The sequence below is a fragment of the Xiphophorus maculatus genome, chromosome 7 (genome assembly GCF_002775205.1).
Source record: "Xiphophorus maculatus strain JP 163 A chromosome 7, X_maculatus-5.0-male, whole genome shotgun sequence".
In the NCBI taxonomy this organism is placed as follows: domain Eukaryota; kingdom Metazoa; phylum Chordata; class Actinopteri; order Cyprinodontiformes; family Poeciliidae; genus Xiphophorus; species Xiphophorus maculatus.
The window spans coordinates 9,084,117-9,107,226 of NC_036449.1; the positions used below are offsets into that span (position 1 = coordinate 9,084,117).

The following is a 23,110-nucleotide window of genomic DNA, read 5'->3' on the forward strand; positions in this document are numbered from 1 at the left end:
TTCACCTGTTAAGACTCAATTTGTCTGCAACAACCTCACAACATCACAAAAACACTACGGTTTAGACTATAAAACGTATAAAACATAACACACTTTTTTGCTAATCTCATGCCTTGTAAAATTTTTTGTAAGTCCTCTGAAAAGAGTTTGGATGAATTTCATGTTGACAGAAGTGAAAAGACTACAAATTTCCTAGCAGAGAATACCATGTTAACAACACTATCCCACTATGTGAAGGACAAAACAAGGAGGGGTGTGTATGTGTGTGTGAAGGGCACAGATGTTCGTTCTGCAGGCGAGATTTTAATTTATGAAAATGATCTTGTTTATGCATGAGAGCCCCCCTCCATGCACACACACTAATGTCCTACTGCTTGATAGTGTGTTGGTGTGTGTAAGTCAACTGGGACAATATGGTGGCCATATCCCACCATTTACTCTCCTTGTTGAAGTGGAACGTTATGAAGCAAAAGACTGCAGAAAAAAAATACTCTTTGTCAAGTGATGAAGAAATAATTATAGTGCAACTGTTATTTCAAAACCAAACAAAAACAGAACAAAATAAGATAAAATTGTAAGTAAGGAAATTTGTGGGTTATTTTTTTTTTGGTTAAGCTGAATATGTAGCTAAATATTGGGCGAGTTGAACATATGGTTTGCAGGCAAAAAAACAAAAACAAAAAAAACTTGCAAAGCAGTATACACCCCATTCAGTCTTTGAGACTGATATCGGATTAACCAGAGGCTACCTTGAGAATCTGAATAGAAAAGATGCAAAGATCTGCCTTCTGTCCTACCTCAACCTCACTGAACATTTTTAGAAGCAGCTTGGACCTCGCTGTTGCGCCAAATTCAAACACGCAACACTTTGACTGACTTGCCATAAATCCTGGTTTGAGAAGATGGATGCCATCCTGCACTACTTGTCCAAGCTGGTAACCATCATGAGGAGGATGGTGCCTGTTCTGGTTGTTTTCTATTCTTCCATGTACAAAAGCCCAGGCTAGTGAATGAATAAATTGATAAATTCAATCATACATTCAAATGAAACACACCAAGCAAGAATTAATAGCAGAATAAGTTTGACAAACTGTAAGTAGAAAGAGATTGGTTTTCCAGTGATATAAGAAATAGTGGAAAGAAGCATTGTTACATCAAATGTTTGCTTAGCTTTTCTTAGTCTCAGGAAAGACAAGGAAGCACAAAAGCTGTAAGAAGCATCTTAAATGGCATCTATAAAGTACATTTAACCCTTATTTGAGCATCCTAAAAATATCATGCAACAGTAGCAGCAGCATTAGGAGCATTACAGCTGCATTGTGAGCAGTCTTTGTAATTGGGGTTTTGTGTTTCAGTCTGTTGACTGATCATAACACTGATTAATGCAGATTTAAACTCAGCCATCTGCCAACAGCACACATGCTGAGTGAGTGTTTGAGCCGGAGCTCATAATATGGAATTAATATCACAATCCACCCCACATCCCTTCTGATTGGCCGGCAGGTGTCTGTTAAATAACATCACAGGACACACATCACGACAACAATCCAGGTGTACCAAACTGCAGGATGCCCCAAGAGACATTCTTCACTGGCCTTTTGCAAAATGTTATATACTTTGTCAGTGGATGTAAGTCGACAAAAGCACGGGACATTTGGCTAAGATCATGTGTTAATTTATTTTTATTTACACGACTTCCAGTAGGCGTTGTACAGAATTGTATTTTGAAGGTTTTGGATTTTTCTGAAAATGTGTGACCTGGTTAGGAAGAAAATCCCATTTCCCAAAAATATCCCCACTGCTTCACTCAAATTTTCATTATTTTCAAATCACAAATAATATTCACCACAGTATAAATTGTTCCAGTAGCTACACTATACAAATTCTAATGAGTCTTGGTTATTTAAATATTTTTTTAAATATGTTTTGGTAGCTAGGTGCAAAGATGCAAACATTTCTCATAGGGTGTTTTATACAGATCATGTGTCATTATTTAGTATTGTTTCATATGGGCTTTGACACCCAATGATTTAAAACACCTTTGGTTAGCTATAAGGATGTTTGGATTATATAAATTGGGGTTATTTTAGTTTGATCATAATCTGTCATATTCTATAACTCTAGATTAACCCAAACAAGGATCAGAAATCCATTCAGTGGAATAGGGATAGTTTACAATTTTCAGAAAAACGATTGTATGAAATATGTCACCGAGATCCCAGCTTTTTTGATTGACTTTATCACAGTTAAATATAATATTACTCATATAAGTGTCTGATTTAGATTTGAAATAGTTTTCATTTAACCAAATAATTTCTGTCTGGTAGAAAATGGGACAGGCGTTTCCCAAAATATTACAAAAACATGCGTGCGCGCCCCTGCGTGTGACCACGCACGCATGTTGATTACACATCAGCGGATCGGCCGCGTGCCCGATGAAGCCGCTACCTGTCTCCATAGCGACGAGACCCCGGAAATACACACCGTTATCAGCTTATGCTTGTTTATCGGACAGAAACAAATTTATATCCGTGGTGTTTTCTTTCTTTTTTGTTTCCTCGAGTGAGCGTGTAAATATGTCGGAGCCTAAGGTTGAAGCGCAACGGGAGCCGAGAGACAGCAGCAAGAAGAAGAAAAAGAAAAAGAAAGAGAAGCGAAAGATAAGTGAGGAGGAGGAGAAGGAAGAGCGGGAACAAGAGGAGCAGGTGGAGAAAGAAGAAGAGAAGAGGTGAGTAGTAAATGAAGTTCCTCCACACCTTCATGTTAGAAAGTTAACATTAAATAAAAGAGGAAAGGGGAGGATTTATGCAGATCAGCCTTTTAGAGAATTCTTTCAAAATAAAAGGCCTCTTTCAACGGAAGTGGTTGATGATTTAACATTTTTGCTTTTTTCACGCCATATTATGAACGTTGAAAAGGTATAACAGTTGAGATTTTAATTGTAGGATGAGAAGCATATCAACTCCGAGTGCACCCTTGGTTGGAAATTATTCTTTTATTTACTCTGAAATTTCTCATTCATTTTATATGGCTAGGTTTCAATCAGAATTTCTTTGTAAAAATTGTGCACATCTAACATTCCATCCATCCATCCATCCATCCATCCATCCATCCATCCATCCATCCATCCATCCATCCGTCCATCCATCCATCCGTCCATCTGTTTATGCTTGCAGGGTTGCATATTTGTACATAGTAAATGCATAAATTGCTTAAATTGAGACCATTTTTTAAAATGTACTTACTAAACAAAACTGGTTACATTCTGACTAATTTTAAATATTATGGGTTAAGGAGTTAAAACACTCAACCTGCTAGCTTGTTGACCATAGCTTTAGCTCTTTTATGTTTGCTGTATTCAAACTGTAGGCCTTCCTCCAACACACGACATTCTCAATCAGGTCTTTTGGCAGTTCTTAACTTGTACTAAGTTAACGTTTGTTATTAATACATCCTGGTAAAAATATGTTCTTCATTCTTACTCCCCCTGAATTTCTCCTTTAGAATAAGGAATAAGATAAGAGCAAAACTCATGGTCATTAACTAAGTGATTCCTCCAATACCACAAACATATATTAGTGGAGTTAAAAACATTTTCACAATGATCATTACATGTTGTGGCTGTGTGCGCCTGTGAGTTACATCACCACTCTGTCACTCAGCACAATGGGCAATATTGACTCATTGGTTGACTGATGACACTGTGTTCACACTGTACTTCACACACACTTTCAGTATCAGAAAACCCTCTGAGAAATCATTAGGTTGGGGGCTGTTTGCACTGTTCTGTTACTGAACAGCTTGATAAGTGCACAATGATGAAATAGCTACTAGCTGGTGGTACAAACTAAGATTCCCACTGTTTTATTTATGCTTGCCTCAGGCTGCCCTACAAAAACATTGACAAACCTCTGATATTTCTTCAGACACCATTGTTCTTTAACAAAAATGTGTCCAGAAAAACCTTTTCTTAAATATGTTGTGATTCTAACTAGGTTAGACATACTTCTGACATTGTAGCTTGAAAAATGGGAGTACAGTATACAGTGTTGCTGCAATCACTGAGCCGCTAGAAAAGTTGTTCCTGTGGTCAGGGGTAGCATAAAGATGCTTTTGAGGATCTTTTATGGTTCATTAGCTCTTCTCTCCCAAATGCCATCCTATGTAGTCAGTAAGGGCCTTAATTTGGGTTGATGATCTACCTTTGTCTTCCTGAACAACTCATTGTGTCCTCTGGCAGAGTCAGGTGTTTTTTATTCGGTCCACTATGTGACTTTTTGTTCTCAATCCACTCAGGATGTTTTAGAAAATTTAAAATGACTGTACTGCGAACAACCTTGGCATTGATGGAGTGCTGCAAGATGTCTTGTTTGTATAGCTCAAAAATCCCTCCTACTTTAATGACAGGAAGCCTTTTTGCTTTTCTCATCGGGGGTTTTGACTAGAAAATGATTACTGGCCACTGAACAAAAAAGATTTAGTGTCTTTCTAAAATGGTTTATTTATCCCAAAGGTAAATTAAATGTTGTTGTAACTCATATCACCCAACTGTTTTCAAAAGAGTCATTGTAGATGGTGATACTGTGATCTCCAATAGCAGTCAGTCTTGCAACCTATCCGAAGAAGCCTCTGACTGACGACACTGCTTCTGTAAGACAGCCTCTGTTTTCCCAGAATTCTGACTTCTCCTGTCATATAAAAAGAAAACTTGATAAACAGAAAGCTAGTTCTGTTTATCAAGAGCTAGCTTGGACAACTCACTTCTCTGTCGTTGAAGTTGATTTCTCTAAGGCATTCATCTCCAGTAAGGTCACAATTCTGAGATTAAAGTCATTATTGTTTTTTTATTTCTTCAGTGACCCTACTTGTCTTCCATACATGGCAGTGAGAAGGCAACGTGAAAACCTCTTTCACCTGTTTCTCCTTTGTTAATTTGATTGGTTTAAGGATTAATCTATTAGTAACTTTAGTGATGGACATATGTAAATAACATCGGATTGGTTGAAATAAGCTCAAACTCTGTGTGTGTTTTTGATCTGTCAGTGAGAGTGTGTTGATGCGAGGGATCTTCAAAGTGGGGAAAAAGAGCCATGATGTCCTGCTCACACGAACCAGGCTGACATGGACCCCCATCATACCAGAGAGTCCCACAGGTCAGATACAATGGGAATAACTCTTATGCTGTTCAAAATGCAACACCAGCTACATTTTCTAAGAATGTAGCTGGTGTTGTGATGGGGACGATCTGTCTGTTTGACACAACCTGAAACTTATAGATATTTGTATACATGCATTACATATTCACATCATTCTTCTTCCTTAAACTGTTTGTGTTCATTGTAAACATAATACATAACACAGAAAGCCCTTTGGTCTAAGAAGGCATTGCTTATGTGTAAATGCTTCTGTGTGATGAATTTGTAGTACTCACCATGGGATTAATGACAAGTCTGCTGCTTTAAGAATATTACCACACATGAAGTGATTAGTGACCAGAAATTGTTATGATGATAGGAAAGTTGTTTGAAACAATAGTCAACGAAGTTCTTTAGGCACTTTGTCTCACAAAGGAATATATTATCAAAGTTTTGTGCATGTCAATAATATATTTTACAAGTCAAATTAATTCTGATTTCTCCCAATACCAATACTTGATGAGTATTTGAAAATATTTTCTGTAAATAATTGAACTGAAAGGGTTACAAACTTATAAGTGCCCACAGCTTCCAGTTTCCTCACATTTCTGTAATGTTTTTGTACCATTTTGCTCATATTTAGTGCTTTCCTGTGGTGTGGTAGATTTTTACTTGGAACCCATTCAGACCGAACTGGTTAGTGAAGCAGGATGAAGGTGTAAATTCAATGTGCTTGTGTGTCTGAAGCCAATCTGTTTTGTTGTATTTCATCCAAACTAATGTCATTAAGCCAGCACTGCATACGCGCATGTGTGCGTGTGTGCGTGTGTGTGCATGTGTGTGCATGTGTGTTGGCAGCACTAGAGAGCAGTTGGTTCGGCCCGTGGGGGGTTATTAGAGTCTCTCAGTGTGAGGAGATTAACGCACACATACACATAGGCAGTCTGTCAGCACGCTGTGTGTGTGTGTGTTTCTGTGTGTTGATGAGATATTTCTATACAAATGGATCATCTGCTCTTGTTTATTTCTAAACATAAATTCATCTAATCTACTTCTGTTAGGAAACTGAAACCGTAGCTGTCGGATAGAGAAATTAGTTTTGCATTATTGCAGGTGGATAAGAGAGTTTTAAGCCATCGATAGTTGAGTTGTTTTAACATTAAAATCTGACTTTTATGGTTAATTTCCAATCCCCTGCAGTAACCTTGCTAGCATCCGCTGAAGTCAGCTTCAGGTCAGTTCACCAAACAAATGGAGAGATGGTTATGAATTGCTGTACTATGGCAGATGCCTTCTTTTTGTTACCAAAATCTCTGCTATGAAATGATCAAACCTGCAGAAGCCTCCAAAGGAAAAATAGTCACTTTAAGAACTTCATTTTCACTGCTGCTCATTTTAACTCTTCCTCACTCAGTTGCAGCTGAGCAACAACAAACATTGTTATTGTCAACTCTTACGTAGGGTGTATTTTGATTGGGAAAATATTGGACTTTTGCATTTCCAATGGACTGATAACTAGCAAAAAATTGGTGATAATGATGATGAAAAATTAGAACAGAGGAATTTAGTTTTATATTGATTCTTCCTGTCTAGCACTCTGTATCAGTCCTTCTTTTGACCCTGAAGGAGATGATGCTTCAGGGTCATCTTAATTACTGGCTTCATAAGAGATAAAAAAAATCTCTGAGTTGGTATTCAAGAAAAAGTTTTAGTTTCCCCAACAGCACTTACGATTTAGATCACATTTTAAAAGAAACCCAATGTTATACTGGATTAATCGCAGTGAATTTAATTTTATTTTGATCTTATATGAGCAAAATAACCTCAGGACAGCTACATGTATAGCTATACAACTTTGCAATTTGTTTAGTACAGTTTCTCTTCCTTTAATCAGTTATTATGAGAACAGATTGCATTAGATGTTATTGTTTTAGTGAAAAATCTTTTTTGTGTTTTCTAAAATCTTGCCATATTCTTACTTTTCTTTGTGGAGTGCATTGAGACTCAGAATGAAAAACATAATTATATTTCAGGTTTTTATTGGGTGCATTTTTACAACTATGAAATGTATAGAATCCAAATCATTGTTTGGATTTAAATAGATGTTAGGTTACTGTATTTCCTATTATCACCGAAACATTACTAACAGGTAACAACTTACAAAGGGCGTTTCAAATTCAACTGCCTACAGTAGATGGTATTTTGTAACCAACATTATAATAACAGCACGTTATTGGATAACATGGTACAGATATAAGGTGTAGTCCAAAGGAAATATATGATTATCCATTGAACACATATGTTTGTGCGTGTATGCTTGTGGGTTGGGGTGTATGCGCGTGATCACACTATGATCCAAAACTCCCTACAGTTACCACATGGCCCGGTCACCATGAGACTGGACTGCCACTGTGTAGTGCTTATGGGGGTGTGCGTGCGTGGGGGTGTGCGTGTGTGTGTGTTGGCACAATGGGTTGTGAGGTCATGATGGGAACTTTCCTCCATCTGGAACAAACCAGTGCCTGTGTGTTTGCAGCCTCTCTATAGGCTCCGTCAGCACAGATCAGAGTCATATTTTCTTTGCAAAGATAAAGACACAAAGTCTTTCCTGCTAATTAGATTAGGTAGTCTGAATGGGCCATTTATATATATTATACTTTATTAAGTTTTAAAATTTTGGTGACTTAATGGACTGATTTTAGTTTACCAGATTCATTCACCTCTTGATTTCTGCCATCGGGTGTTTCCATCAAATACAGTTTGACAAATTGGTCCAGGTTCATCGAATGAGGTATGCAGAGAAACCCAGAGAAAAGGTTGAGCGAATAAAACCTAAAGGTGCTCTTACTTGTTGCAATTCTTGGTATCTACCCCTCTATTTTAAGTCCTACGAGCAGTTTTGTGTTTGCTTGCAGAAAATGCAACAACAACAATAACAGATCATCTGAACACATGAACCATGACCTCAACATATGGAGGCTTGGTTCTCGGGGGAAACAACGGTGGATGATTTGGGGTATTTGGTGTTTGATAACAGCAGGAGGGTTGTTCCCACAGAGGAGGTTAATCACCAATAACCATTTAGAACTGTTTCCTGATGAATTGGTCCACATTCAGATCTTTGTCTATTTTATGCTGTTGCATGCTCTGTTGTTTCTAATGAACTGGTGTTTTAGTTAACATCATCCGGTTATGATTACTGGCAGAGCTGCAGTCTAGTATTTTTTTTTTATTATTTGCATCGACTCCGAAAAGTAAATAAATATTGCTCAGCTTAAGAATTGCTCTCTTCTAAAACTCTAAAAGAAATTGTATGTGTCACAGTATGAATAGTTTTGACAAGTGAACATAAAGTAGGTCACTCTTTAATCTGGCTATAATTCTAAATCAGATCATGTTGGTATAAATCGACACATTTTGATATTTTAGATAATTAAAGTGGATTATTATTTCTCATTAGTAGATGGAACTGTTTTGTCCATCTGCTGTGAAAGGTGTCAGCACTCCTAATACAAATATTTTCATGTTGAATTCATAAAAAGAAAAAAACTAATTTTTTTAACACATTGAATGATCTGCCCCCTTTTGTGCTTACTATTTTTAATTAATATTTCCCGGGGGTGTAATGGTAAACATGCAAAATATTCTGTAGTGCAGCTTCCAAAAGTGACACCAAAACAGAAGAGAGAGGACTCTCATCAAGGCTGTTCATGCAGCTACAGGAGAGAAAAAAAGTTGGCCAAATTTAACTAAATTACCCACCTGTAACATCATCAAGATAAATGTAGACATCAGTGGTACTGAAGGATAACCTGTAGAAGTCCAAATCCAGCTACCCGCAACATTAGCCAGTCAATTGAGATGCTTAGACTGGTCTGCAGACAGATGTGACAAAACACTGGTACTGTCCTGCCAAGTCCAAACCGTTGTGCTTTCATGGTGCCTTCAAATACATTTCGTATGCTGGCTTGTCCGAATATCAAAACAACACCAAGTGGTTTAAACCTTTTTTATTCTGAAATGTCTGAACAGTCTTTTTTAAAAGTATCCTAAAACAACATTTTCAGTTTTAGTCTTGTATAATTCATCGCGCAGTCCATCGTCGGCTACATCAGCTTAAAGTAATGTAACCAAATAAGAAGTATGTATTGTGTGTGTTATGAATAAAATGTGAGCGTTATGTAACGCAGCGTGCGACATTAACTGTGCTGACAGCATCCTGAGAGAATTAGATGGTTTATCTGACGTGGACCAATCAGATTTCAGATTCCCATCCTGATTAAGCCGGATGATTGGAGGATGTGACTGTGCATTAGGCCAATCAATAGATTAGTGAATATAATATAAACATAATTAGCTGCAGTTTGACCCTTCTTGTTTAACCTGAATCCTTCAGGTGAAGGTTAAACTAAAGAGTATGAAAATATTTCCATTATTCTCTTGCAGTGTATTTGTAATTACTAGTCTTTTACAGTTCTTTTTTTTTTTTTTTTTTTACAATTTACTTTATGGTGCAGAATAAACTGCTTGACCATTTAAATAAATGGGTATTAAATGTTTCATTAACGTCAAAGGTGATATAAATTTTATCCGGACCTGATGGAGATGTTATAGATTTTGTCTTAGTTAGTGTTTTGCGCTCACATGTTGTACCCTGTTCATATCTCTCGCTGCAGGGGAAGAGAGCGTGGTGCAGGCAGGTGTGGTGCTGCTGCAGGACGTTTTCGCTGTGAAGGTGAAGAGGAGGCGAATGGCGGGCCAGCAGTCGGGGGGAGCCGTGCTCGGCCTCGCTCTCTTCCACAGCAGGAGGAGAGGACGGAGGCTGGAGGAGGACACACTGCACCTCCACAACGCCTCCGCAGAACACACACACTCCTGGTATAACACTCTGAAAGAACTGCTCACAGGTAAATGTTTTTTTCATTTTTATAAATAAAACCGAACTGTGTGCATAGAAGCGTGGTATCACTCTGATAGACTTGCTGACAGTCCAAGCTAAGAGTCGGCTTGCTTCTGTTACATAAGATGGAGCAATGGAAACATGACTCAGTTCATCTGTGATTGCCACATTGTAAGATGATTATGCAAATACTGCTGAGTCATGCAGCTGGGAATAAGACAATCATATTAGACAGTGATGTATCAATAAATAGACTTTGTTTACGCTTATCTAGCCTTTATTTAAACTTTAAAAGATGCAGAAAACAAATGATTCAGTTCCTTTCTTAAATAGGAAAATAAACATTTTATTGCCTTAAATGCAATAACATAGCATCCCTTTAGTGTTTGATTATTTGTAGATAAATTGACTAATGGTTGCATTAACCAATTATTAATTGGATAGTAAAAGTTTCTTAACAAGAGATTTTGTTTTTTACAGAATTTAAAAACAAACTAAAACTATCATGGGAGGAGTTCTAGGTAGAACATATTTACCTTAAATATATTTATTATAAATGCAAAATTAAAATTATTTGTACAGTTTTGGCTTCAATTACTACTCCGATTACATTGTTCTTACAGAAAATTATATATATTTTTGCATCCGTACACACCAGTTAAAAATTAATCTATCATTAAGTTAGGTGACAATTATTTCAGTAATTGATTAATTACGATTAACCGTTTCACCCCCATTTGCAACCGTATCTGCACTAAGATCAATAATAAAATACAGTAGATAACCAACTACTGAGCACAATTTCAGTTTTTGGCCATATTAGCTGTGTTTCTTGTTGCAATCGTTTCCATTGAGACTGTTCACATTCATCTTAGTGAGGTGAGTCAGAGTTACATCAGACAGGAGAGCTAATCTCATAATCCAGAAGAACAAAGACGCACAGATTACAAATACACATTCAGCAGTAGTAACGATCATGCTGTCAGCGCTTGTTGTCTTCTGTTGTCTGCAGAAGAGATTAGCTAAAAAACTGGTCTACTTGAAAGGTTGCAGTACATGAGGTAAAAACATTTTTATTGGTGACTGAATGTCTAGCACTGAACATCGCCTCTCCCCTTCAACTTGTATCAATGTCTCAGTTAGTTCATGATGAACTGATAGGTAAAAAACATAGACGGTGCTTGTAATTAATAGCAATCTTGTAAATAATAATTGGCTGGCTTTTAACTTGTTCAAACCTTTTCTCAGAATGAAAATTAGATCTGATTTGATTTAATTTTCCTCTAGTATTTTAGTCTCATTTTCATTCTTTGTTGAACATCAGTACCATTTTTGCCATAATTATTATTATTTTAATTGTCTTACTGTTAAATTTCAGACCATAGATGAAATATTAACACTACAGCTTTGGTCACTGAAATCAACACTACTTTGGTCAGATGAAACAAAACAAAACTACATGCAGAAAGATAAAACTGCACATCTCTCCTCTGTAAAACATAGTTTTGGCAGCATCATGATGTGGGGATGCTGTTCTTCGGCAGATCAAGAAATCCTGTATCTAGATGAACAAAGCTGGTAGAAACCCTAGCTTAATGCTAGAAGCAGATAGATTTGAACTTTAACCTTTTCTCTGCTCCTTACTTTTTATTTGAAGTTGTTTCAGTTGAGTAATTAAGCTCCGTACCTCATGGTGTTAAAAACTGTGGCATAAAGCTTTGGTGTTGTGCACTTTTAATGTAACGTTTCTAAACAGCAAACCTTAGTAACAGAGAGGAGTTCTCTGCTTTGTTTACGCAGAGGAATGTAGAAATTACACTTTAGATTTGCACCAAAACTTTCTGCATGTGCTCTAATTTAAAAGTCTGCATTAGTTTTGGTGTGAGTGTCGACTGAAAAGACTGTACAGAAAATTTTCCATTACACCCCTACTTAAGAGTGTACCAGCTAATCTATTAGTAAATCAGGCAGCTTCCTCAGCAGCAGCCATCTGCTTGTCAGGAGTTTTTTCAGTGAAGTCCTGGATGCTACTGCGCTCTGAGTTTCCCATGCGCTGATTTCCCAGGTGCACTGTAGTGGGCAGTGCCTGGCTGACTGTTAACTCACAATAGAAATGTTGAAGTGCTGTGTGTATGGATTTAAGTCGCATGAACATGCTTTACATTTCAGCTTTTTTCTGCTTCTGCATCCCAACAGAGACATTACAAGCAATCATTAAATGAGGAGGTCAAAGTTGACACTCGGGCTACCATCGCTCCCCCACCATGGCATCAGCCTGACACATTATCGCTGGTCACCTGTCTGACTGTGCGTCTGTCTGTCCATCAAACCAGATTACCCCTGAGGCCCCTGCAGCAAAGTCACAACTTCTTCAAGGCTGCGTTATGGGCCTCATACTTACGCGCATGAATGGCTCGCAGGTCGAGTGTCAGCTCGAGTGGTCACACTGCAGATCAAACTGTGACGGCCTTTGTGACTTTAAACACCGCAGTGTAGGAGTCTATTTCTGTATGTGTGTGTGGATGTGAAAGGTAAACACAGTCAGTCGCTCTGCTGCTCTGCGGACATTAAGCCTATTTTCCAGCCAGAGGTCAGTATGAAAAGCCTATTGTTGCATGAATCTTGGTGTCGCTGAGTGGGCAGTCTCGCCGCCGCAAACACCGTCGCCACTTCTTAACCTCTAGGTCCGAACATTAAGTTGCACAATGGTGAGCAGAGAGCACCTTGTTTCTTGTTTCCAGAGGGTTTTTCTGTCCCGTTTGCTGCGTGAGGCAGCTGCAGAATGCTGTGCAGAAACTGAATGGCAGTCAGAGCTACAAAAGGTAAGTATTTATGCTGTATAGAGACTGTTTCAATACATGCAGTCAGACGACGGAATAATTGACTGCACTTGTTTAACAGCTGAAGAGACTTACAGTCCAGTGTTACTGGCGAAAGTCCCAGCAGTGATAATGTGTGGAGAAATATATTTTAACACCATGCTAGCTATAAGTTATGCACTATGCAATTTTATTTTACTGACTTTTAATATTTTAGTGGACAGAATCTATTTTTCTGATATCACTTAAATGCTCTTCACATTATAATCCAGTATGCAGTTTTTCTCTAAACCTAAAATTGCTTGTCATCTTTTATCATTACTGATCTTTAGCTTTGGTTTTATTTGGATTTTCTGCTCCGCCGTGCAACTTTAAGAAGCGGCTCCAAAACTAAGCAAGGAAGGCCTCACCGCTGTCTGTAATTTCTGCTATTGCAATTTAATTTAGCTGCAGTGACAATAGAAGAAGAAAGGTGGATCAAATCAAAATGTAAAATCTTATAGTTTGGTGTACCCTAAACTAAATTACTCAAAGTGCAAATGTAGCATTAGATATACAAGTACATTGTGAAAGTGCATAGGGGAGGGTTTTGTTGTTGTTTTATGACTGTGTTGTTTGACAAGATCAAACTAAAGCTCCAGTCATCTGCATGTATACTGGCCACTTTTTAAAATACCAGAAATCAGTTTTTTATTCACTGATGAACAAAGAATGAATTAAATAAAGTAATAATTTTATAGTAGTTTTTCTTTTTCTTTTTGTCTGAATGGGGTCCTGAAGTAACAGAAACCCCCTTAGAGGGGGTTCAGGTTAGTACAATTTATCACTGATCATTTCCTTAAAATGTTTTTATCAGAACTTAAATCCACATTTAGTGTCTTTTGATCTGCCAAATGTTAAAATTTCCTTTGTTTTTCTATTTTAAATTCATTGTTTCACTATTTAAATGATTTCAGAACATATTTAGAATGGATAAGTCCATATTAGATTGTTTGTTTATTACAGGGTGTGCATTTTCAGGTGATGTTGTAAATTGTGTTCTTTCACAACTTGAACTACTTCAAGCACCTGGATATTTGGCGCCCCCTCTGGCAAGTTGGAAATTTCAGAATGGTGATTAATGGATGGTTGTTTTTATTAGACTTCCATAAACTCATATGACTGATCATAAAATTGAAATTGGGACATATTATTATTTCTCAAAAAGTTTGACTTTCTTGAACCTTCATCTTTTTCATGGTTGATGAATGAGTCTAAAAATGCATCCTTTTCTTGTATCATGACCAATTAACCAAATATTTATTTTTCAAGTTTCAATTAACAGCATATATAAGCAACATATATTGATTATTGTATTTTTTGTGTTTTGTCTTTTTTTTCCATATAAGAAATCAGTCTAACCATGTCTGTCTATCAAAATTACTTTATGGCCCTTTACAGCGAGCTCTGTGTTACACATTAACTGGTTTGCTAGTCAATCCCTGTGTATCCATAGTGACAGGATGAGAGCAGACTGTTTACTTCCTCCCTGCCCTACTTATTTTACTTTGCTCTCTCTTTATTGGTTTGTCAGGAAAAAAAATCTTTGTTTTACTGCCACTTGAAAGGAGAGAAGAGAAATCTGAACGTGAACCTTTGATAACGCCGGCAAATCAGAGTGAAAAATATTAAAGAGATGCTTAAATGTGTTTTTATCCAGGCAAAGCCGTGTGACCCACTGACACACACGTACACTAAGTAAAAGAAGCATTTACTCATTGAGTCTTTAACATACGGATAGGAGGAGGTGGGGACTGAAACCTAAAACCTCTGTGATCAGTTGTGAACCTGCAATTTCTCCCAATCATCCCTGTACGTGCATGTCAGGATGCCAGAATTAAAATTAATTTCTTCATCCACAATATTTCGATTACAGCTCAAGCAAATACTTGTGAAACTGTTTCCATCCAGCCTCGTAGAATGTTTACATTGTGTTAGTCGATGCATCAAAAATGTATAATGATAAGTATGATAAAATTTCCAAAGATTGATGATGCAATAATCAAAGTAATTTTGGACATTTCAAAAATGTTACCTTTGAGATTGTGATTATATTCATGATATTTTAAATTACAACCACACATTTAAATGCAATTGTAGTTACAATTTTATATAAATGACCAACACAAAGTAACACACAACTGTGAAAGGGAAAGCCATGGCTCTCTTTACAATAAAAAATCTGAAATGTGTGATGTGCATTTGAATTCTACCTACTTTAATCTGTACTACTAAATAAAATGCAGTTCGTCAAGTTTCTGTAGAAGTCACCTGACTGGTAAATAGAGTCTAAATAGTGGAAATACATTTGTTCTTAGGAGGCCACTCAGGTTTGCTGGAGATAATTAGTTAACAGACAAACATCATGAAGACCTAGGAAGATCTCAGACAGGTCAGAGATAACACTGAGAAGTTTAAGGTAGGTTTAGATTATAAAACAATATCCCAAACTTTCAACATTTCTCAGATGTTCATTAGTCCATCATCTGAAAATAGAAATAATATGGCACAACTCCAAACATATGAAGACATGGCCAAGAGTCAAAGATGTGACCAAGAGGCCTACAAGAGGCAACAAGTAATGAAGGGGACGTCTTAAATGTGTGAGTTATTCTGGTCAGATCAGATTGAAATGGAAACTTTTGCCAGAATCGTAAAACTCTGTGTTGCAGAAAGCTAGCACTGGAAACACATTTCCTGCTATGCAAAAAAATGTTTTCTTCTTTCAGGAGAAAAAAATTAAGCTAGTCAGAGTTGATGGGAGCATCTAAGGCTCTAAATATATTTCAAACCTGGTAAAAAAAATAAAGAAATAAAATGAACTACTAGAGCCAGTAAAAGACTTCAGATTGGGGCAGAGGCTGCCTTTCCAGCAGACCAGTGACCCTGAGCACCAGTGACCTGAGGTGGAGCCTCTGTTTTTGTCAACAGCATTCAGCAGTTGAGCTTCAAGTCCTGTGTCGGAAATTCAACACTGATCCTTGACAACACAGAGATTGTTTACCATGGCAACGGTTCGGAAAACCAAAGCAACATGCTACTGACTAAGCTCATCCAGTATTACTGTTTTCGTCTGTGGCTCCTGAATAACGGAGACTTAACAGCTATCCTTCATCAATTCCTTTTACTCATAAATCACAATGAAAGAAAATCTCAACAAAAATAAAACGCAGGGTGAAATACATACTGAAACGTGTCAGTCTTTTCCTCAGTTTAAATATTTCTAGTAGGAACATAAATTGACACCAGATTTTAGCAACAACCCAAGCAATCCACACATACAAATAAACGAGGGAGAATTTGTCCACAAAATTAAATTATGGGTCAAACATTTTAATGTCATGAAGATTTTCAGGAATACCTTTAGGCATTTGGCTTTTTTTTTCCATGAAAAGAAGTAATTCACTCAAGAATGGTCTCTTTGAAAACTCACTGCATAAAACTCCACTGCTGAAGAAAAAGCATTGTTTAAAGCTTGCTGCAGAACATCTGGACAATTCAATGAAATGCTGTCAAATCAGAAGATCCCAACGTTGAACTCTTTTGAATCAATTTCACACACCTTGTTTCGAGGAACTCTGTATATCGCCCCAAAAACATAATGCCAAAGTATGGCATACATCGTACTGGCAGGCCTCGGTGAACTGAAGAAAGAATGAATGGAGAAATGTACCAAGACATTCTTAATAACAATTGGAAGATGAAACAAGTTGGAATTTCCAAGCCATTCAACTGTTAATGGCCTGACTATTCTCCAGCTGAAAGGCTATGAAAATAAGCAACAATCAGAGTGCATACAGAGGACCCACATAACCTTTAAGTTTCAAACACAATTTGTTTTAAATGAATGGGTCATGATCACTTCTGAGAAATTCATGTGACTTGTCTCCTCCTGCAAGAGATGGCTGGAAGTTGTCACTACCAGAAAAGGCGTTTCCACAGTTTCATCAATTTCTGCAAATATATTACATATGTATTTTACCAGTAGCTTCATTTGCGGACTAATTTGCTTTGATATTCTTTGGCCGTGTGGATAATTTTGGATTGTTGCTGACATCCGGTGTGAATTTTATCTCATCCCCATTAAGAGATTTAAGGTGGAAAAACCCATGACACATCTAATACTTATTTTACCTGCAAATAATATGGTGGCTAACCCGTATAAATAGAGATACAATAAAAAATGGAATAAATATTGGACAGGATGTTTAAAAACAGTGGGTGTGGCTTCTTGCACTGTTGGGGCTCCGTTGTGATGAAGGTGTCAGGTGGCTCCTCATAAGATCTCCGGAGAACCTGGACAGAACTATGGAGTGATGGTAGGAGGTGCACTTTGTGTGTGCAAGTGGGGTCATTAACAGGGCGAGGTCACGGCCTGTTGGGAGCAGATTATAGTCATGAGCTGGATAATGGAGCTGGTGTGTGTGTATTGATCTAAGTTAGTCTATGGGGATTCATAATGCGGTCTCTAAATCTGCCTAATGATGAGCTGTGTGGGGGGAGTCTTGGCGAATGTGTGTATTTTGGAGACAATCCTGTAAAACTACACACATGCACACGCAGTCTTTAGACTTGTTCATATTCAAAAAATGGGAGCTGTAGTCTAAGCTGTAAGAGTTTCTACGTGATTAACTTGTCATTAAAGAGTCGACTCTAGTTCTTTCTGGGTTGTTAGAACCAAATTCATTATTTATAACCGAAAGACGAATTCACTAAGCTGTGCAGTGTGCTCCCTTTTCACCAATGTTTTGCATTATATCTGCACTCCATTCACAAAGCAGATTGCACTAAATACGTGGAGACTAAATCTATTTAAGCACATCCAACAAGCCCAGCACATTGGAACAGCATTTTTTAATCTCTAGTTAATATTTTAGATTGCTAAAGACATGGGAATGATAAATCCCTGTAACTGATTCATTCGGCGATAGTAAGCGTTGAGTCATGTTAAAATAACCGTCCTTTTTACCGTGGCTTTTGTACAGTCATACTAAGAACTTGCAATTATATCAAAATAAAATTAATCCTGTTGATTTCACCAAATTAATGAAAGAGTTGGGTTTGGTTGCCCAGGGCTTTTTCAGCAAGTCCTCCTCATCCGGACTCCAAAAAATGATAAAAGGAATCTGGACAAATTATTTGATTAGAGAAATTATTTTGAAAAAATATGAGGCACGCTTTAACAATTGAGTATAAGTTCATGACATACCTCACCTGTTTTTGTTTTTTTTTGTAAACTAATAGTCCAGCTTTTTAACCTGCTTTCAACAGGCTGTTTATTTTCCACACAATCTACATACGATCTACATAAAGAAAACAGCTTTGGTCCTTGACCAATTTGAAGCTATTGACCCTGATTGTAACTTACATAAATGTACATAAATATGAGAGGACGCTGTTAACTCTGCAATATCTTTTTCGCTTGCTTTAAACTCGCAACTCACCTCCAGAGTTTGCTCAAACGCGTCGCAGGTGGCAGTGATGGAGGGGCTCATGGCGGGTGTATTCATGTGTGTGTGCAGGGTTCAGCTGCCGGCCCAGGTATGTGAAGGTGTTTATCAACCCAAGCAGCCACAAGAAGGAGGCCGTTCACATCTACAGAGACCATGTGGCTCCTCTTTTTAAGATGGCGGACATCCGCACTGACATCACAGGTTGGCTCATCCCGCTGGTTATCTCTTTCTACTACACTTAAGGACATTCAAGTTTAGTAATTTACTTTATTGTGATAAGAATCAGTTCAATTGCTATAAAAATTTGTTCTGTATTGGCATTAAACAACAACAACAATAAAAAAATTATATGAAATCTCTGTGTGTGCGCTCAAGTGTCCAGGTCCAAAGGTCAGAGCTAATGGCAGTTTCTGGTCGCTAGGTAACCTGATCCTGGAGGCGGAGCTAAGTCCATCTGTTATGACAGAGGGACACAACTTCCTCTCATCTCCTTTCCCTGTTTTTTGCCCTATTCTCATTTTCTTTTCCTCTATCATCTTCTCTAAAATTCCTTCTCTCCTGCTTTCATCTCCCTCTCCTCTTTTCTCACAGCTACTCCTCTTCTCTTCCTTTCCCTTCTCTCAGCAGATGGCACGATATCCGTTGTCCCCCTTTTTCGTTTGGCAGCTATCAAGCACACACAGCCATGTACATGTGACCACACACATGCATGAACACTTTATCTTTGTCCATCTCGATGTCTCTCCATCTGCTCACCTCTCCCTTTTCTCCCTCTGTCTGTCCCTACGTGTCTTTCTTTCTGTCTGTCTCTGCAGTAACTGATAGGAAAGGTCATGCTCTCTCAGTGATGAAGGAATGCAAACTGGATGAATACGATGGGTCAGTTGTTTCTCTTTTATTTCTCGTATCTCTTAATTTTTATGAAATAAAAACATGTTTTGGAATTTAAGTTTTCTTTTTTATTCAAAATCTTGGTGGTTCATCCACAATTTTGTGTGAAAGACTATGCAAAACATTTTGGTAACTACCCCAAATGTTACCAAATGTTATACTACCCCTTTTTTTCATGCCATAGATATTTATTGGTACCAGGTACATGAAAAGAAGGCAGTTTAACCCGGCTCTGGGCCAAATAAGGATCGACCCGTGATCCTTTAGCATGACATTACATTTCATTTCCATCCCCAAAATTAGGTTACAGTGGTTAATGTCTAACATTAAAACTGAGAAAGAGTGAGTTAGAAACTCACAACTCACCTTCCAATAGAGGTGAGTTGAAACTTACATTTGCCTGATTACAAAACAAAGAGTATTTGGTTTGAAGGGTTGAAATTTTTATGTTTTTTTTAATGTTTTCTATGCCATGAGAAACCAATGATTAAAATAAACACATCACTGTTCAGCCCTGAAATATTTTACATTTATTTTTAAGCTAATTCGATTAACAAAATTTATACTCAATGTATGCATAACAGGATGTAAAATGTTGTGTGTTTTTATTGCTTGTTTGGTTAAAGTGTGAATGTTGTGCACAGTTAGCTCTGTATAGCTACAATTAAGCCCAACATTTTCCATATTCCTGGCAACTTTTTTTTTTTTCCTAAGAGTTTTTGCGGCGCTAGTGGCTCGTATTTTTTCCACAGTAGGCAGACAGGAAGGAGGGAAGACATGCGGTAAAGGTCGTCGGGACCGGGAGTCAAACCTGCGATGTCCGCGTCGAGGACTAAGGCCTCCAAAGGTGGGGCGTGCTAACCCGCTGCGCCACCACAGCACGCCCCCCTGGCGACTATTCTTATTTAACAAAGATGTTTGGGGTTTTGTATAGGAATTGACCCAAACATTTTTTTTAAATCATAACACAGTGTAAAAGTGCAATCAACTAAAAGATAACAAAATATTTGTTTTTGTTACCATTTCACTAAAAATTGTATTAATTATCCTTCTCATGAATTAGCCTAGAAATCTTTTAACAACCCTTCTTATAACTACTTAGCCGATTTTTACATGTTTCTCTGGTGACGATCTTTAAAGTTGAAAGTCTTTCTTGCCATTTCCCACTTTTTTTTTACCCCCTTCACAAGTCCATATTGGGCACTCTGACCGAGTCACTCCAAAACGTGTTTAGTTAAAACTCCTGGGTTATTTTAAGACATAACCCAGGAGTTATTGTGTGTGGAATTTACCAAGTAATTACAGGTGACTTTACAATTTATACAATAAAGTTTGATGTAGTTTTTTGACCCTGTAAAAGCTATCTGACGTGTCAAATCAGTTGAAGATGCAGCTTTGACGGATGTATGAGTTTGTGATGCACTGAAGTGAACCGTGTAATCAAACAGAGGTTTACTGTCAGAGGCTGACACTAAAACACACTGACCCAGACTGATCTCTCTCTCTCACACACAAACACACAGGTTACATGAATTACATTGACCTTGTTCCACTGCCTATTCCGCAGAAAGCTTTAACAACTGTATATTCTTCAAGAACACTGTATCAAAACCTTGTGTTCTTGAAGAATATAAAACTTTTATGAAGCTCCCATCACTCTACCTGTGGTTGGGTGTATAAAGGTGTGTGCGTGTGTGTGTGTGTGTGTGTGTGTGTACGCGTGTGTCTGTAAGCAGCTTTTGTGCTCTGCACTCATAAAGCTTAATGTGCTTAGAGAAGATTAGCTCAGCGTTGCTAAGCTAGCAACGCTGCGTTTGTGTGTGTGTGTGTGTGTGAGGCTTCACTGGTGAGGATTTGGTTGAAACCTACATTTGCCAATTAGGCTGACTGTCACCGTGGCGACCAGAGTTTCAGGTAATCCCATCCCCAGGAAGAGGGGGAAGGAGGCCGAGTCAGTTTATCTCCTATTTACTGCAAACACGAGTCATGAAGATGGAGCATCTCACTTCATAGTGCTATCACCACACTACTAAAGTTAACTCTTCTCTAGCTTCACACATCTTTTATATTAAATTTGTCATTTTATATTTGTGAAAGACAAATATAAACCAACCAAGGGGCCTTGATCACACTGTTGAATCATTCATTTTTGTACAAAATATAAGAAGTAAAAAAGTTGACTGAGCTATTAACTGAATTAATACACCATGTTCCAAATTATTATGCAAATTGGATTAAAGTGTCATAAAGATAACATTTTTTGTTGTGCTATTAAATTTATAGATGGTATTGTGTGTCAGGGCTCTTTGAATCACTATAATTAATTTCAGAGAGCTGGGTTGATTAGTTTGCCTGGTGAGCTCAATTAAAGGAAATCTACTTAAGGATGTTCCACATTATTAAGCAGGCCTCAGGTTTCAAGCAACATGGGAAAGAGAAAGAATCTCTGCTGACGAAAATCATCAGATAGTGTAGAGCCGTATGACAAGGTATGAAAACATTAGATATTTAACGAAAACTGAAGCGTTATCGTACTGTGAAGAGATTTGTGGCTGATTCAGAACAAAGATGGGTTTGTACCTTAACCAGAGCTCACAAGCAGAAATGGTCGCAGTGGACCCAGCCGTTTGTGAAGATTAATTTTTAAACAGACTTGTTCACTGATGACTGCTGTGCAACCCTGGATGGTCCAGATGGACGCAGTAGTGGATTGGTGGTGGATGGCCACCACGTCCCAACACTTGGTGGTGGAGTCATGCTTTGGGCTGAAATCATAGGGAGAGAATCATTGGTCGGCCCCTTCAGAGTCCCTGAAGGTGTGAAAATGACCTCAGCAAAGTATATGGACTTTCTGACTGATCACTTTCTTTCATGGTTGAAAAAGAAGAGCCGTGCCTTCAGTAGCAAAATCATCTTCATGCATGAGAATGCACCATCTCATGCTGCAAGGAATACCACTGTGTCATTGGCTGCTATAGGCATAAAAGGGGAGAAACTCATGGTGTGGTCACCATCCTCCTCTGACCTCAACCCTATTGAGTTTTCTGACATCCTGCAAAGAAAATCAAGCAGAAACTTTCCACAAACTCACAAGTTCAATGGATCAAGAATTGTGCTGTGATATCAAAGAAGGGTTCCTATGTTAACATGTAACTTGGTCTGTTAAGATGTTTTTGATTGAAATAGCTTTTGATTTTAGTACATGTGACCACTTAATGCTGCACATTCAAAGAATGACCGTTTGCAGTTCTTTATAATCCATTAAATGTTTAGAAAATCTGCTGTGCATAATAATTTGGAACAGTGCATTTTGAGTTTTTTATTTTTGAAGAAACTACTGTTCTCCTGGGGAGCTTTGTTCAGTAAAATTTGATTTATACTGTAATAGTTCATGACTTGAAAATTATACTGACCATCATTTGCATTGACCACTTAAGAAAATCTGAGAAAATATCACTTGCATAATAATTTGGAACACGGTGTAAGGCTTTATTTAAAACCCTTTCTAGGTGTTATTAGAGAGTTGCAACTTTTTAAGATTTTTATTGGAGTTTAAGGAAGTTTTAAAGGTTTACAAAATGCCTTCACAACAAGAGCTTAGAGTTCTTTCTTGCATCTCTATATAAATCATCCACCTGTCCTGATGGAGATGTGTCCTCACCTGTCCATCAGGGTGGTGTGTGTCGGTGGGGACGGATCAGTGGCGGAGCTGTGCCACGCTTTGGTTCTCCGAGCTCAGCTAGATGCAAATTCTCCAGAAAACCCAGTGAGAGCAGCTCTGCCGCTGGGAATCATTCCTGCCGGTAAGACCTTTTCATGCAGCATAAACACGGCCTGACATGCGGGAACCTTTAGGAGTTTTCATTTTTGCCT

General features: G+C 37.9%; 1 protein-coding gene across 6 annotated transcripts in view; it reads left to right on the top strand.

Moving 5' to 3' along the window:
• Positions 1-2,439: 2,439 nt before the first annotated feature.
• The window catches only part of cerkl (ceramide kinase like), a 30,731-nt gene continuing 10,060 nt past the window's right edge, over positions 2,440-23,110 (top strand). For 3 of the 6 annotated variants that reach the window (XM_023337096.1, XM_014470223.2, XM_023337094.1), the window contains exons 1-7: positions 2,440-2,728; positions 5,044-5,153; positions 9,812-10,042; positions 18,416-18,547; positions 18,938-19,033; positions 19,162-19,225; positions 22,910-23,040. In XM_023337096.1, coding sequence (XP_023192864.1) covers positions 2,577-2,728; positions 5,044-5,153; positions 9,812-10,042; positions 18,416-18,547; positions 18,938-19,033; positions 19,162-19,225; positions 22,910-23,040 — 916 coding nt within the window. In that variant the 5' untranslated portion in view covers positions 2,440-2,576. The remainder of the gene's footprint in view (positions 2,729-5,043; positions 5,154-9,811; positions 10,043-18,415; positions 18,548-18,937; positions 19,034-19,161; positions 19,226-22,909; positions 23,041-23,110) is intronic. The other 3 variants (XM_023337099.1, XM_023337098.1, XM_023337097.1) reach the window with 2 other exon arrangements.